General features: G+C 35.7%; 1 protein-coding gene across 5 annotated transcripts in view; it reads left to right on the forward strand.

Moving 5' to 3' along the window:
* The window catches only part of Spock3 (SPARC (osteonectin), cwcv and kazal like domains proteoglycan 3), a 362,205-nt gene that overhangs the window by 249,969 nt on the left and 93,795 nt on the right, over nt 1-18,441 (forward strand). For all 5 annotated transcript variants that reach the window (XM_036166383.1, XM_036166382.1, XM_036166384.1 and 2 more), the window contains one exon: nt 10,305-10,419. In XM_036166383.1, coding sequence (XP_036022276.1) covers nt 10,305-10,419 — 115 coding nt within the window. The remainder of the gene's footprint in view (nt 1-10,304; nt 10,420-18,441) is intronic.

The following is an 18,441-nucleotide window of genomic DNA, read 5'->3' on the forward strand; positions in this document are numbered from 1 at the left end:
TCCCCTCCATTCCCATCTCCTCCAGGGCCAAGACTCCCCTGGGGATTCATTTAAACCTGGTGAATTCAGTACAAGCAGGTCTAGTCCCCTCCTTCCAGGCTGAGCAAAGTGTCCCTGCGTAAGCCCAAGTTTCCAGACAGCCAGCTCATGCACTAAAGACAGGTCCTGGTCCCACAGCCTGGATGACCCCCAAACAGTTCAAGCTATTCAATTGTCTCACTTATCCAGAGGGCCTGATCCAGCTGGGGGCTCCACAGCCTCTTTTCAGTAATAGTGAACCATATTCAGTGGAAATTTTAGGTCCTATTTTTTGGATCTCCCAGTTTTCCTCATGTATAGTTAATCTCTATTTATAGACAGAATAAATTCTTCATTCCCAATATTTTTATTTCTTTATTTACTTTTCCCTGACTTCTTACTCATTAAGTCTTACAGTACATTGCTGCTTCCACATACTTGAGTCACAATTTAGGACTCAGATAGTACTGTTTAGTATTTTTATCATTTTATCATTTATACAAATTTACTCATATACTTTTTATATGAAAAAGATAAAAATTTAAAATATCTTATGACAGAATAATGTTAAAATTGCATACCGTAGCCACCCTAGACAAGAGTAATGATATAGTCTATATAGTGTTCTTCAATGTATTAAAAATAATACTAGCAATTAGAGTGTCTTACATAATACATAATGTTATGTTCTTACATAATGTTTCTTACTTAATAAGACCATTGCATTTCAAATTGAATAGCTTTGTTTTACAAATACCCACAAACTATTTTTAAGAAACCAAGTTTTGGACAAATTCTTAACATTTTATAACATGGTAGAATGTATACTTTCTTCATGTCGTTACAAACACAATAGTTACTTGAGTTGTTTTTTATGAAAAGAAATTATATTGGATAGCCTTACTACTAATTACCAAATTAATTGAACAATATATCAGGTAGTAATCTAAGTTATTTTTATAATTTTTAAAACAAAAGTAAGCATTTTTCTTCAATAGTGTTAACTAAACCTTTATCCTAAAACTGAGAAGCAACAAATTCTGAAATTAGAGCCCAGTACAAGCTTGCATAATTAACACAAGTGCTATCCTTAGGAATAGATAGCTGGTGCACTTAATGTGTGTGAATTCCACATGAATGATCTCTCTGTAAGATCAATTATTCATCAGTTAACCTATAGAAGATGCTACAGCAATGGCAGGCTATATGACAGATTGGAAAGAGACAACTATGATGCAGGTTGTCAAAAATTTATATTCTAGAGAGCAAACTATGTCAGGTCAAGCTAAAAGGTAGCTGTAACACATGGCATTGTAACCTGTTGGCAGGCATTATTCCAGCTGATGCATTCAAAATGTCTTTAGCAAGCTCAAAATCAATCCACTGACAGCTCATTTGGAAAAATTCATTTCCTTTGCCAAAGACCTATAACACATATGCATACAAACAAAAGAATATTAAAATGCCTAATGTATAATGATCAGTAGTTTAACTGGGTGATGTTGGTGCATGCCTTTAATCCCAGCACTTGGGAGGCAGAGCCAGGCGGATCTCTGTGAGTTCGAGGCCAGCCTGGGCTACCAAGTGAGTTCCAGGAAAGGCACAAAGCTACACAGAGAAACCCTGTCTCGAAAAAAAAATCAGTATTTTAAATTGAAATATTATTATAAAATTAATGTATCAAGTTCATATGCAGCAATATATTCCTTATAAGACTTTTACAAGGTATATAACGTACATTAAAGTCATCATTCAACAAATAGTCTGAGGCATAGATACATCAAGTTATATAATAAGGACACAAGTAAAAGCATCAGGGTTGGTCAGCTATAATATTGCTGTGAACAAAATGTATATGATATAGAACATACTTCAATTTTATGCATGATGTTATATTTATGTAATACCTGATAAATAAAGATCATATTGTTCTAAGAATGTGAGTGTTAAAATTAACATATGAAAATATTTTTCTTATGAGAAAAAATTTTACTTATAACTGGAAAGTAGACATATAGACATAATAATATGAGTTGTAGAGTAGAAAAAAATCTCAAAGGGATTTGACTGATATACTCTAAGGGAGTAAGTTATACGTTTTTCTCTAAATTCACAGATTCAACAACCTAAACAAATTCTATAAACCATCTAAACAGAAATCTGAGTAGGTTTTTCAATATTTTTCATCTGATTTTTCACTTGGCATACATGATGATTTTACCCACAGACAGTTAAAAAAGATTACATCAATCCTACCATGTAATACAAAATGAAGTTATTTAGGACAATTATGCCATCCAAAGTTGCTGGCCATTACATCAATGCTGACCAAAAAGCCTTCCAGAAGCACTGTGCCTTCACTGTTTATTTGACTAATGTAAATGACAAACTGTAGTGGTAATGCCTGAGCTACTACCACCCATTCACCATGTCTGAGCAAGGGGCTGTAGATCAAAAAACAGAGACAAGAGCAGTTGGTCATTCGTCTCATCAGAATGCTGAATGCCATTTATTAAAGGAGGGAGGAGGCCTTAAATATAGGCTTACAGCACAATGGGAAAAACCTGGAGGGCAGAAGTTCACTGCTGATGTTTTACATTCTTGCATCTAAGCTGTTTACACCAAAGGCAGGATACACAAAGAACCTCTGGTGAGCATTCAGGAGGAAGGAAACCAGCAGGGAATCAGTATAGGGAGGACATCTGGCCAAGGCCACAACAGCTACCCCAAAAAATGGCGGGGGGGTCAGGGCCCTAAAACTAACTTGTATCTACTTGTCTACATGATTGTCTCCTGTCAAAGAAGGAACTTTCTATAAGGGATTCCCATGTGGTATCTGAGTTTTCCTACCTGGTAATGAGAAGTCCACGGTACATTTGTTTAGAATAATTCCCTCAGTAGTGTGAGGGCTACCTGACATACTGCTAGCATTTCATAATGCCTCTGAGGGTCTTACAGACCACCTATGAGGTGTAATAATGCTATTCATTCACTAGCAAAGTCTATCACCGCTGGGTTTTCTTTCAGGGGAGAGCTATCAGTGCACATGAGAAAGACAGGAGGTATAGTTAGAACTGGTGGGATGTTGCTGGTGGAGCCTGGAAATGATTCAGGGATCCAGGTTGACAGAGAAGTGCATGTAGCCTTCCAGATTGCTGTTAAATGGGAGGCTTTGGAATTCTGTTTGAACACTTGACCATTCTACTTGTGTTTAGAGTGACATTTTGGGGACCATCTAGCTGAACTGTTTGATTTTTCCAAGCAAAAGAGCAATGGCAATCAATTAGCACCCAAAATGACCCACAAGAGAGAAGAGGACGATGTAATAGAGCTGTGAATTCAGGGCCTGACTCCACCCTAATCTCTCTGTAGTTAGGCAAATTGGGAAAAGAGATGACGAAGATAGGTACTGGTTAATTGTAAGGCACTTGAAACCCTTTTACAGGGCCTGACAAGGTTATCTTCACTAGAAAGGAGAAACCTAGAAGATACTGTGAAAGAAAGAAGACCATTAATACCCCTTCCTCCTTCAATTTTCTCAGACATAAGGAATGCCTGCCACTCTTCTAATTACCACAAATAACTGCATCTCCTTAATGGACGAAACTGAAATTCCTCCTTTCTTCCCATGACCTGCTAAACAATAATGCAAATGTACTGTTTATCAATGTTCAGTCTAGGAAAGATGGGGGCTTTACATGAAAGTGAGACCAATCATGTTCCCCATCTTAGGCCCATGTGAAAAACAATCTGGTGGTTGCATGTAGGTGAGATGGAGAACTGAGTTTATAACACTGTAGTTCCTAAGGGTATAAGTGCTACTCACAGTTTACTGGAACCCCACCACCTGCCATTGTTGTATGGAAAGTGACAAAAGGTTCTGAATGTGTGAGTGTGTGATATATGCACAGAGCATTACATATGACCCTCCGAGGTGCTGTCAGATTGTGGGAACACTTAACCATAAAACCAACTTGAGGACCACCTGTCTGAAATGTTCGGTTTTTCCAAACTGTAGTAGATTTTACACACACACACACACACACACACACACACACACACACACACACACAAACACACATAGGTAGGTAGGTAGGTAGGTAGGTAAGTAGATAGATAGATAGATAGATAGATAGATAGATAGATAGAGCCTGACATCTCAGGAACATCTCACAAAGTACTATTCTTGGAGAACAGGATTCAAAGACCAGATTGTATTACTGAGTTATGTGAACCATGTGATGAGAGAAGAAGAATTATAACTCCTTTAGAGACCAACTTGTAAGAGATTATTCCAATGCATAATATATCAGAGTCTTGTAGATTACATAGAAGGCTCATGAAGTATCTTTCTGATCATTACATTATTGAGTATATTTGTTGATAAAAGGTACATTATCATTGAATCTCAAAAGCTCCCACAGCCCAAGCATGATGTATTAATCCCAAATAACACAATGACTGGGTCAGAGTAAGCTACCCAAATAGAGTAGCAATATTATATGAAAAAAAAAAAGTGTCAAAAGACATTTGGTGCTCAAAGTTTATTTTACCCTTTGGAGCCTCTAAGGTGGAAACTTTGGAAAAGCTACTTGGACATATTTCTAGTAAAGTCTTGGGCTAATTTCTATGAAGAACTAAATAGAATATCTAAATGAGGACACATTATCACATTCTCACCAATACCTGAAAGACTCGAGCTTCATATTAAGTGATGTCATGTGAGAGCATCCCCCCTCCCCAAGTTCACAGACTGAGTTCACCTGAGCAAGCTTTCTACAAGCCTGCACTTATTGGAGATTAGTCTATTTTGGTTCTAAAACCCCAAGATCCAAAGACCCTGGTTTGTGTGATAGCAAAGATTGTTGTTTCAGTTTAGAGCAAATCTGTACTCTCTATACCTTTCTTTGCTGCATAGATTTGATGACACACACCCACTTGGTGTGGGCCATCTGCTCTGATAAGGAGGCCACATAATAAACTCTTGCAATATAAAAATACATTCCCCTAAGTAAAGCTCTTGGTGAGAACAGGCAAAGTATCCTAAAATAATGTGTTATTCTTTCAAGAGGGTGTCACACATAGCAAATGATAATTCAGTGTTCACTATGATGAAGATGATTATAATATCCTTGTTTCTATATTTCACTTCTAACTTGTGATATCACAGCTGTGATATTTCTGAGTGAATTGTATATCCCAGTTGGATGAATGGATATAAAGTTGAATCTGTTCATGGTTTCTTCCCTTTGTAGGTTTGGTGGTTTGGGACTGGGTTTGCTAAAGAGATATATTAATCCAGGAAAGATTGAGGCAGAAAACTGACTTCTGTTCTTCCTTATTCCCCAAGTTGTTCTTTTAGTATAGTAAAATTTTAGTGCTTCAGTAATGGTAGGTTTTTGGGGTTTTTTTTACTGATAATTATATCAATGTTAACCAATTCATACCAGAATGATGAAAATCCTGAATGAATTAAAATACCTTAGCTCTACTTCCTTCCTCATAACTCATGTTCATTACTTGCACTCAGTCCTTCCCCTACCCGTGACTGTTCTTGATCTCTTTTCTTGAAATAATGTATTCACTTGTACATTTGTTGGCACACATCTGTCTGTTGGCTAGATTCTGGAGATGAGAGAGAAATCAATTTATTTATTTTTTCTTTTTTGGATTGTGTAAAATCACATAATATATATTCTATATCAATTTTCCTGAAAAATTTTAACTTCATTTTTCTTTAAAACAAACAGCATTCCTACATGTACACCACATTCATCATCATTTCAGCTGTTGATTAGTAACTTGCTGGATTTCAATACATTGCTGTATTGAATTGAGTAGAAACAAAACATTTTGGACCATTTACATAAGTCATTCAACTATACTTGAGACTTATTTGTAAAAATATGTCTATATCATTTCAGTAACCACAGAAACTGCCTTACATACTATGTGATGAACAGTATTGACTCAAAGAAGGCCACTATCTGTTGTAGATGTTGCTGTTTCAACTGAGTTGAGTTCCTTGGTTTCTATGGTTAGTTAAAATAACATATTTGTAACAATATTTTTACTTGATGAAGGTCCCTTTAGTGACTACTCAAGAACAGTTTCCTTGGGGAAATGAGGATGGGATCTTGAGAGTTTATCTTTTGATAGACCAATGCCTACAAAGAATTTGTAGTCTTATCTTTGTTTGGGTTTAAAGTAAAAAAGTATTTGTTGTGGGAGCATGTGGGTGTTTGTGTGCCAGGGTGGGAGGAGACAGATGCTCTGCTATTCATCCTACATGTGACAAGCAGATTTTCATGACACTCCCGAGTAGATGCCAAAAGCAGTTCAGCAACCCTTAGCCAAAAATGTATCCATCTGTTCCTAGGCAATAGAAGAGAAGGTACTACATTTATTTATTTTTGTATGTACTTATTTGTTTGTTATTTATTTGTTTGTTTGTTCATTTATTTATTTTTTGAGACAGGGTTTCCTGTGTAGCTTTGGAGCCTTTTCTGGAACTCACTTTGTAGCCCAGACTGGCCTCAAACTCACAGAGATCCACTTGCCTCTGCCTCCTGAGTGCTGGGATTAAACAGGTGCGCCACCACCGCCCGGCTGAGAAAGTATTCTTGTTGAGAACCTCTACCCTAAGCTGTCTGCTGTGTCCCTGTTGTTGATCTCATCTTGAGCAGGTGTATCTACACCCTGATGATAGGGATCTCTTGTATACTACAGATCTGGCCTATCATGGGATTATGTTTTCTACTTCTTTGACCTCATTATTCAACAAATGACTGTAAAATAACTATCCTGTGACTAGTATTAGAAACCTTCTCTGGCTTTGCTCTTCTCAACTTGTCATAACTTAAGCATTTCCAGTGTTGTTATAGTTGGTAGTGAGCCTGGGAGAGAAAGGGCCTAAAAATGTGGCAGGCTAAAGTTTCATGCAATAGCCAACTTTATTCAGCTTCTACTCTGAGATTAAGAATAGTCAACCAACTAAAGCATACAGTCATAAAGATAAGCTTCACATAGCAAAACTATGTTTTCCCATAGAGGTATATGAATAAGCACAGCTTAAGTAAACTCACTCACACCCACTATACCTGGAAAGAGTACAGAAAACACATTCCCCAAACAATTCCATGTTTTGAAGAAACTGAGGTCACAAGACTCATGTCTTGTTTTCTTGGCGTTTTCTCACAAACACTCAGAAATTTCCTCACACAACTTGATTTTTGGACCGTGTTCTAAGACCTAGGAATAAGGTTTGTAATCAGAAATGCATCAATCATGTCTTACTCTGCATGACTTGTGTTATGGATAATTATGGATTAGCAATCATGCCCTTCTTGTGGTACTTTGGTTCACTCACACCTTGCTAAATATTTCAATCTTTGCTAATTAAGTAAACTGGGCATTGTTACTTAGAAATGCAGTCAGTGGATACAGGTAAGACACTTTTAAAGAGAGATTTTTAATATTCTAATGTACTTTTTTTAAAACTGTTTCCTAACGTTTCATCATTTTCCCCCAAAATTAATCTAAGAGTATCGACATCAAGTGGTTTCTTGGTTATAGTGAGTAAGGTCTATATAGGTACGTCCACAGAGGATATTTCTTATTCATCTGATTTTGCTGTTCTTTCCAGAAATGTGTAGGGAAAAGGTCATTCAGTTGGATCATTTTAAAGGGAAATTGTTTTATTTATGAAGAAATATCTTGCAAAGATAATTTTATCCAATTATATAAAATTTAAAGAGAACTTTGGATTGTTTAATGGAGATCATGGCTAAGAAACTTTGCCAACAGATGCTATTTACATTAACATTTAAGTAAGATTTAATAAATAATTTCTAAGAAATTATTTTTATAGTGCCTACCAACATAAAAAAGAAACAGTAACTTTTCTCCAGTAACTATATAATTCACATTCATAATAAACATTTCTTATGAATTGGGTTTATTTTAACAGCCTCATGTATACAATGCATTCTGATTACTTTCTGGCCCTACACTCTTTTATACCTTTCACTATTATTAACACCCTTGCCTATCATGTTGTTCTATTTGGGGACACATTGAGCTTAAACTTGGGGGCTCTGTTGTGACTGCGTGTTTAAAACTCTCCATTAGGGCCTGCTAGATTCTCCAATGGGAACACAACTGAAGACATGCCTCCCACCCCAGACAATCACATAAGTAGCAAATATATCAGCAGGGAAGCATAGGGTTCAATAAACCCTTCTGCTATCTTTTCCTGGCTATTGGCAGACTTACTCCCTGCTTAGACATAGTCGTTTACTTTTAAAGATTGTGTCCTACCCAGAAGATGGCACTTGGCATTTTTCATGCTCTTATATTTTCTCATATTCTGCCTACCTCCTTTTCTACATTATTCCTTGAGCATTAGGTGGAGTGAAATAAATGTCATTCAAGAAACAATATTTGTATGGTACTGCTCACCCAACATTAACCACACTACATAAAATTACACAGAATTCACCCCTAAAAATTAACCAGATTTAAAACAGACATGAATGTGAAATAACACATTTTTTTGAAGAAAGCAACAATAAATCCAAATTCTAAAATCAATCCTTAATATACACTTATAGGTTTGTCATTCATTCAAAGTTAATCTTGAACACTTTGTAAATTGTATAATTAAAAATTTTATATCATCAAGTCCAAGGGATACTAATGTAATAAGTTGACAGAATTTACAGTAAAATATTAAATTAACTAATGTGGCTCTCATTGAAGCATTTATAATTAACTTCTTATTTCTACATTAAATTAGATGTTGGACAGTTTATAGTATTTAAAATTCCCTGTGCTTTTTCATAACAAAATCATTTTTACAATTATTAAATCATTGGATTAGTTTTGGAAATTTCGTTCTGCTGAAGGAACCATTGCAAACTTGCTCAAAACTGTCCCCGGTTTTTAATCATTTGTTGCAGGGGCAGTTAAGGATTCTGTTTGTCCACAAAGAGTTTTCAACAAGGAAACATGAGGTGTTTGAAGATGTTAGTGATATATTAGTCACTGGGTGAGATTCTTGCTTCCTGATGTAAGCGGAATTAAATTCCACTCCTGTGCATTTCACATTGGAGCCAGAAAGTCTACCTCATTTCATTCTAAAATAATGTGCTCCAAGAAAATGATGGGAATATCTTCTAAAGAAAACATGTTACATCAGAATTAGCAGCTGCAGTTCTTTTGTGTAGGAAGATAATCATGGTCCCTTCAAATTGAAGTTAGATTAGAATATTTTCATTCTATCAGATATTCAGCTCTCTAAAATATTAGCCTAAGGAGGATTTTAAGACACATGTTTAACATTTTATAATGTGTCAAGTTTGTAGAAAGATAAATTCAGGCCAAAACAAAATGACACTAAATTATAAAATCACTTTTTAAAAAAAATATTTTGTTTTCTTTCAATTCTGTTAGTATTCTGTTAACTACTATGAAAAATATCTGGGTCATAAAGTTACATAAGTACCTCCCATTTATTAAAATCTGAGACTTCAAGAAAATCCACTTAAATACTTTGCATATGATAATTCAAATGGATGTATATGAATATGTGGTTTTGTGCATGTGTTCACAATATATGTACCTATACAAAATGTAGGCATGTATATAATATTGTAAGCATGGCTGCAAGATATATGCTATAATTATTTTGTATATAAGTGTACACATTTGGTCTGTATACATATGTATTTGAAATGTTATCTTTGTGTAAAATCAAAAGTAACCATAGAATTATTTCATGCTTGTCAACTTATAAATGCAAAGTTTTCAATGATTTCCTTAATGTGTTATGATATGCCACTTGGATGTGCCTAAAGAGACAATCAAGTCTGTGGTCCAATCATAGAGTCAAGCCTGAGAGATAGGTCATACATACTGAAATGGCTGAAACAAAACAGGAAGCTACCAAAGGACGGTTCAGGAGATGCACTGGCAGTTTCTACATTATTCGTCTGTCCTTTTGTAACTTAAGGTTCGGTCATCCAGAATATCAATACGACAGTTTCTAAGCTGTTGTATTCCTGTGTGACTTCTAACCCCAATTGCACCCTGAGTATCTGTAGGACTGCCTTGTCTAAGAAACAATTGATTATAAAGAGTGTAGGATGTCCCTTAGCAACAGAGATACAGATAAAAATACTTTGAAATGACATGTACAACTAATATGCCTAAGCATTCTTTGGCTTTGACATGGTTAAACCTAAATGTATTTGAGTAATATTTTATTTCTTTTTTTATTTACACAGTGCAAACTAGAATATCAGGCATGTGTCTTAAGAAAGCAGATTTCTATCAGATGTGAAGGGCATTGCCCATGTCCATCCGATAAATCCACAGGCACAGGCAGAAATGTTAAGAGAGGTAAGTACTACAAATTCGTTTATCACTTTATATATATATATATATATATATATATATATATATATATATATATATATTATATATATATAGTAATGAATATCAATTAATGAAACCTGAAACAAAGTTTGCTTTTATACCTATAACTAGCTATGAGAATAGCCTCACCTCTGTTGGCTTATTCTCACTTGAGCCTCAATTATATAGAGAAAATTTTCCCATGTCTTTCAATTTTACTATAAAAAATAAAATGAAACCTGCAGACCATTTATTTCTTATTTGGTAACCAAATATATAATCTCTAAAGCAATTTTTTCTAAAAAAAATGTTAGGTTTAAACTGTGTGAATTTAGTATGATATTTGTAGATCTGGAATCGAAACTTAGTTGATCATATACAAAATTGCTTGTATATTGTTTTTAGAAAAGATGCCTACCCCAGTGTGCAGTGTATTTATGCACGTGAATTTCAATGGAGCAATTGAATAAGTAAAATATTTTAGCAGCTTGATAAGTAGTATCATACATACTTTGTGTTTTCTTAGATTACTTACTGCAATTTTTATGGTATTGTCTGTGTGCATGCACAGGTGAGCATGTGTGTGAAATTGTCATTATACTTTTGAAAAGGTCTACAGAGTGCCAAAATCAACGTTTGAATTGATAGCTGTTTGACTCACAGAATTTGAGAATTATCATTCTATGGCAGAAAAGTATTCATTACTGGTCTTTTCCTCAAACATTTTGAATAATGACTAAAAAGATAGGAAAATGTGATTTCATGTCAAATTTCTTTTATTCAAACTACACTATTTTGAACATGGTATGCTAGATTTCTGCATTATAACAAAATGTCAAGGCTAACAAATTTATAAGAAGCAAAGGTTAATTTGGGCTCATGACTCAGTGGTTTTGCTCCATGATTTTGATATGATATCCCAGTATAGAACTGTGTGGAAAGCAGTAGGAGCATTCAGTGTATATATATAGTAAGTAGCCAGGAAACAGATTTCCAAATCATTTTCAAGGGCTTATCTCCAAAGGTCTGACTTCCTACATAGACTTCACATAGATTCCCCCACCCTAGCAGTGTCACAAACTCGGGAGTCTGAGTATTCTGTCCATGAACCTTTAAGGGACATTCAAAGATAAAGCTTGTAGTATAGTTATTGATCAATGTTTTAATCTCATGATGCATATGTTATCTTAGACCTATTGTCTGAAACTCAGTGATGTCACTTTTTAACATATCAACTAGTAAAGTAATACTTCAGACAAATATTTTAAATGAAATAACATGAAGACACTGACCTTTTGTTAAAACACCCAATCAGTGTTATTGTTCAAAGGAAAATTGAATGGTTTAAAAGTCGTCAGTGAACACCCAGTGTTCAGAGCACAGTGATGTATGTCAACTTCTCCAAGTGGCTGCGATGCCTTCTAGTAGTAGCCCTATGCTTTAGATATTGCTTTGCTGTCTCACAGTAGAATAGATTAACTTCCATACTTGGTTACTTATATATCATTTTTTCTCTGTATTCCACTCTGTTTTTCTTCAATACACTCTAAAATAAATTTTGTCACAATGACTATATCAGTTATCTCTACAACACATAAAACTAACTATACTTTTCTTTCAACTGAGATTTTGATATCTGTGCCTTCCTCACTCTGCTCCCAAGAGGAATGTTAACTCTAATAATCACATCAGGCATGATATAAATCATACTCTATTCAATATTCATGTCTCTTATTTTATATATACACCATTAGGAACTTTTGAAACATCATCTTGATAAGTGTTTTCACCTAAATTACGACAGCCCTTCAACAAGATTTCTGTTCAATAATATTTCCCAATTTCAAACTTACTTTAGAATGAGATGTGTTTTATATGGCATCACATTATCAAGATATCTTATAAACTGTGACAGAATGCCAATATGAATTAAATTAGGAAAGTAACACATCTTTAAAGTAGAACCCCCAGTGAATAAACAGTAATTGTTTTATATCACGTAAATGTTTGTTATAGTATATATATTAATATGTCAGGAAGCAAACTTTTCTTAAAGTGGTACCATCAGGGGATGAAGATAATTTGAGTTCAATTGTGCATCAAAAGAGAGGTAAGAGGCTTTTAAACTAATTCTGCTCTGACAGATTGTCAGGGCAAAGTAAGAACAGGATTTTGCCAGCTACTGTGAAAAAGCAGTACAGAAAATTCTGAATGTCATTTCTCCACAGTGCCAAAGGCCAGGAGGCATGGGAAATGTAAAACTCAGTTCAGCATCATTTCTAATCTTCCACCTGTCATTTATAGTAGAAGCATGTCTTAGGGAAACTGTGCAGTACAGGAAATTCTTTTTAATGTCATGTCTGTTGTAGAAGTAGTGAGAAGGAAGCTACACTATATGAAATAGTTCTTCAATCGTCCTGATCCTCCCTCTGAGGTCAAATTGATATCACACTAGATTTACAGGTTATTAATTGCAGAGTGATCCTTTTAAATCTGCTTGATCCTTATCAATACTAATAAAATAGGTTTTATTGATGGAGAAGAGGAAAGTATATTTCATCATTATTCTCCTGATATAGTTGGTCAAGCATTTAAACTTAAAAATCTTAAATGAAGAATTAAAAATAATTAATTCTTTTAGAATCCTGGATTCAAACTTTAGACACATGTGTAAACTAATCCTTCAATAAGTAATGTGATCATAATTTTCATATATCTCACACTTCTTTTAGCTTTCTCGTCATATAACAATGCCCCCAGCATCACCTAAAAGAAATACTGTTCCGTTGTAAGATGTATTATTTGAAAGGTATAACTACATGATTAAAAGAATGATGACATTTCAGGTGATTATAAAGGATCAACGCATGTTTGTATAGCTAGGAAAATACAATACTTATTATGAACATGATCTAACTAGATCATTTCCATCATTTTAATATATACATATAAAATGCAATTATCTATTTAATGAGACTTATAGAATCAAAGACCATCTAGAAAGATCTTAGGAAAATGTAATATTTTCTTATAACTTGAAGATGCTACCCTATGCATATATTTAATTGCAATAGTTCATAAGCAGAGAAAACCTTACTATAAAATAAAAAGTGCTCTGTTTTGTTATTCACTTGATTCTTTAGGTTCGGGACATTATTTATTTGGCATTTCCTATTCTAACTGGAGCATGAATTGTGCCTCATGTTTATTGTATTTATGGGTCTCATAACCTCAGTTTCCTATTGTGTCTTTGCTTCAACCCCTGCTCTTGGAGGTATGGCCTCTGAGTGTGTGCATCTGGTGTTGTTACAGCTACTGTTTTCCATCATCATTGCAGCAACCATATCAAGGTGCCAGATGAAACTGTGAGAAAGAAACAATGTCTTATTTTGTCATGGCATCTTGGCCAGTCAATGGCTTAGTATTGATACCTTCTCTCCTGAAAATGTGAAGATATTCGGGCAGTTTCTTTTTGTTTTGTTTTGTTTGCTTACTTTCTGTTTATTCGTTGAAGCTCTATCATTTGTCACTCACAGCCTTCACCTTGTAGGTTAGCTACTAAGATAAAGTGTTGGTAGTGAATTTCAACTTCCCTGGAATCATACACATACCTGAAGAATGACTGTATACCTTGGAACTGAAATCAGACGTCATGCAAAATATATTTACAACATAAACTACCCAAAAGTATGAAAGGATCATTAGTTATTACCCCCAGTTACCAGAATATAATGTCAATTAGTGATATTTTGGAAAATAGACAATGTAGTCATACAACATAAAAAGTAAGAATGGAAAGAAGGGGAGGTGGCTCTACAGTTAAAAGCATGTGCTCCTCTTCCAGAGGAGCAGACTTCAGCTCACAGTACCCATGTCTTATAGCTCACAATAGCCTGTAGCTCCTGCTTCCTGTACTTGTCTCCATGAAGACACACAGAGATGTGGTACACAGTTAAAATGATGCACACACACACACACACACACACACACACACACACACACACTCATAAATATAAATAAAAATAGAAACTTTTTTTGTTTTTGTTTTTGTTTTTCGAGACAGGGTTTCTCTGTGTAGCTTTGTGCCTTTCCTGGATCTCGCTCTGTGGACCAGGCTGGCCTTGAATTCACAGAGATCAACTTGCCTCTGCCTCCCAAGTGCTGGGATTAAAGGCCTGTGCCACCACCGCCCAGCCACATGTTTTATAAAAGAGATTAGAAGGGAAAAGAAACATGTTGACCTTTCTTTCTTCTTTCTTTGAAATATTACATATTATGTTATACATTTAATTTTTCTTACTTTCTGACTTAGGTTATCAGTCATCACAAATGTGTAAACAAATTATACTAGAGGTTTGGTTGATAACTCTAAAAGGGAAAAGGAAAAGTCAAGGATTATAACGTTATGGTTTGCTCCAAGGGTCTCATAGTTACTAATTGCAGACTTCAGTATCTAATTTGGGATGTGTTTAACACTGATTGCTTTAACATAACATCATGAAATATCAGCAATTTGCATTTTGTAAAATGAACAACACTGTCCCATCGCAATTCCTGCTGATTTGACAAGATAGTACCATAGAAACCCCCACCCTAACACTCCACCAAGTATTCATCAGTTGAGCCCAACAGAGCTGGGTCCATTAGCAGAGTAGCAAAATTATGACTTTCTGAATGATTAATGAGACACCCACTCCGTCTCTTCTCTAACTAAATTTGAAAATTTTAATTGAGTTTTCATAGAACACAGTTCTCCAAAACTTTATTTAAGAATATTAGTCTACTTATTCAAAAGATAGATTATATTAAAAGTGTACATGAATATACTTAAAATCATGTCAGGGTATCATAGCATAGGAAGTGAGATAATGATAATACTGCATACAACTTGGGTCAGAGAAAATCTATTTGTGTTTAGTAAGTGCTTGTTCAGGATTTATAGGGCGATAACAGAATATACCCGCAATATATTGAAGAAATGGAACACTAGTGGTAAACCTTGGCAGTTTGAGCAACTTTGTCTTATTTCTGACTTATAAGCAGATAAAAGGATGAATAGCATTCGAAGTAGATTACTGTTTCCCAGAGGAACCTAAGATTTCTGAGATTCATTTTCTGATATACATTTGAATACTGTGAGCATTCCCCTGAGAATATCTAAGTGTCAGCTTTAAGAAATGTTAACTTATTACCCCAAGTTATTGCAGATGATATTCAATATAAGATTTAATTCATATTTTTTATTTCTATAATGTGTAGCTTTAGCAGCAAAAACAAGCCAGAGAAGCACAGTAGCAAAATCACAAAATATGAGTGGCATGATAATTTGAAGTCAGCTTTTTTATTTACTTTTTTCATTATAAAAACATATCAAATTTATTTCAACATTTAGTTTCATTTTTAGTAAGACTATTGGACAATTACTGTAACTTAAAATTCATTACCAGAGGTACAGAAAACATCAATAAGCAGTTAATACTGTAATGAATAAAGTTACTGGACCATGCATGCAGAAAAGCCATGTTTAATAGTCTCTCAAGTCTGTTTTGCCACTGAAAGGTTCCTGCTTTTATACTTTAGCCATTTTATTGCAGTTCCTGCCATCACTGTTACTCATGAAATTTTTTTTCCAAATTTAAACCTTTTTTAAAAATTTTATAATTAATTTAATTTTACATATCAGCCACAGATTCCCCTGTCCTTCCTCCTCCCACTCCCACCTCTGCCCTCCCCCCAATCCTTCCCCCATTCCCACCTCCTCCATGGCAAGGTCTCCCCTGGGGAGTCAGCAGAGCCTGGTAGATTCAGTTGAGGCAGGTCCAGTCCCCTTCTCCCTTCATCTAGGCTGAGCAAATTGTCCCAGCATAGGCCCTAGGTTCCAAAAAGCCAGCTCATGCACTAAGGACAGGTCCCGATCCTACTGCCTGGGGCCTCCTAAATAGTTCAACCTAATCAACTGTCTCACTTATCCAAAGGGCCTGATCCATTTCATTGGGGGCTCCTCAGCTGTTGGTTCACAGTTCATGAGTTTCCACTGTTGTATTTGACTATTTTTCCCTGTGCTTTTTCCAATCATGGTCTCAATATCTCTTGCTCATATAATCCCTCCTCTCTCTTGCAAATTGGACACCTGGAGCTCCACCTGGGGCTTGGCTGTGGATTTCTGCAACAATTTTCATCAGTCACTGGATGAGAGTTCTAACACAACAGTTAGGGTGTTTGGCCACGTGATCACCAGAGTAGGTCAGCTCAGGCTTTCTCTTGACCATTGCCAGTAGTCTATTTTGGAGGTATCTTTGTGGATTTCTGAGGACCTCTCTAGCACTTTGCCTCTTCCTATTCCTATGGGGTCTTCATTTATTATGGTCTCTCTTTCCTAGTTCTCCCACTCTGTTCTTGATCCAGCTGGGATCTCCCGCTCCCCTAGGCTCTCTTTCCCCCAACCCTTGCCCTTCATTACCCTCCCACCTCATTTTCAGTTTGCTCATGAAGATCTCATCCATTCCTCTGTTGTTGGGCAAACCCTGTGTCCTTCTTAGGGTCCTCTTTACTAGGTAGCCTCCTTGGAGTTGTGAGGAGAAGTCTAGTCATCCTTTGCTTTACATCTAGTATCCAACCTTGAGTGAGTACATACCATGTTTGTCTTTCTGAGTCTGGGTTACCTCACTCAGGATGATATTTTTTCTAGATCCATCCATTTGCCTGCAAATTTCATGATGTCTGTTTTTCTCTGCTGAGTAGTACTCCATTGTGTATATGTACCACAGTTTTTATCCGTTCTTCAGTTGAAGGGCATCTAGGTTATTTCCAGGTTCTGGCTATTACAACAATGCTGCTATGAACATAGCTGAGAATGTGCCCTTGTGGTATGATTGGGCATTCCTTGGGTATGGTATAGCTGGGTCTTGGGGGAGATTGATTCCCAATTTTCTAAGAAAGTGCCATATTGATTTGCAAAGTGGCTGTACAAGTTTGCATTCCCAACAACAGTGTAAGAGTGTTCCCCTTGCCCTACATCTTTTGCAGAATAAGCTGTCTTCAGTGTTTCTTATCTTAGACATTCTAACAGGTGTAAGGTAGTATCTCAGAGTCGTTTTGATTTGCATTTCCCTGATGCTTAGGGATGTTGAGCAATTCCTTAAATGTCTTTCAGCCATTTGAGCTTCCTCTGTTGAGAATTCTCTGTTTAGCTCTATAGCCAATTTCTTAATGGGACTATCGGGCATTTTAATGTCTAATTTCTTAAGTTCTTTATATATTCTGGATAGCAGCCCTCTGTCAGATGTGGGGTTGGTAAAGATCTTCTCCCATTCTGTAGGCTGTCACTCTGTCTTGTTGACCATGTCCTTTGCTCTACAAAAGCTTCTCACTTTCAGGAGTTCCCATTTATTAATTGTTTCTCTCAGTGTCTGTGCTACTGGTGTTATATTTAGGAAGTTATCTGTGGTGCCAATGCATTCAAGACTACTTCCTACTTTCTTTTCTAACATTAAGGAAGTCCAGAGTATCATCAGGTCATACTTCAAAAAACTCTACTCCACAAAACTGGAAAATCTAAAAGAAATGGATAGTTTTCTGGATAGGTACCACATACCTAAGTTAAGTCAAGACCAGATAAACCATTTAAATAGTCCAATAACTCCTAAGGAAATAGAATCAGTCATTAAAAGTCTCCCAACCAAAACAAACCCAGTACCAGATGGTTTCAGCACAGAATTCTACCAGATCTTCAAAGAAGAGTTAATACCAATACTCTGTGAATTGTTCCACACAATAGGAACAGAAGGAACATTACCAAACTCCTTTTATGAGGCTACAATTACCCTGATTCCTAAACCAAACAAAGATGCAACAAAGAAAGAGAACTACAGACCGATCTCCCTCATGAACATTGATGCAAAAATACTCAATAAAATACTGGCAAACAGACTCCAAGAACACATCAAAACAATCATCCACCATGATCAAGTAGGCTCCATCCCAAGGATGCAAGAGTGGTTCAACATA

The sequence above is a fragment of the Onychomys torridus genome, chromosome 17, assembly GCF_903995425.1.
Source record: "Onychomys torridus chromosome 17, mOncTor1.1, whole genome shotgun sequence".
NCBI lineage: Eukaryota > Metazoa > Chordata > Mammalia > Rodentia > Cricetidae > Onychomys > Onychomys torridus.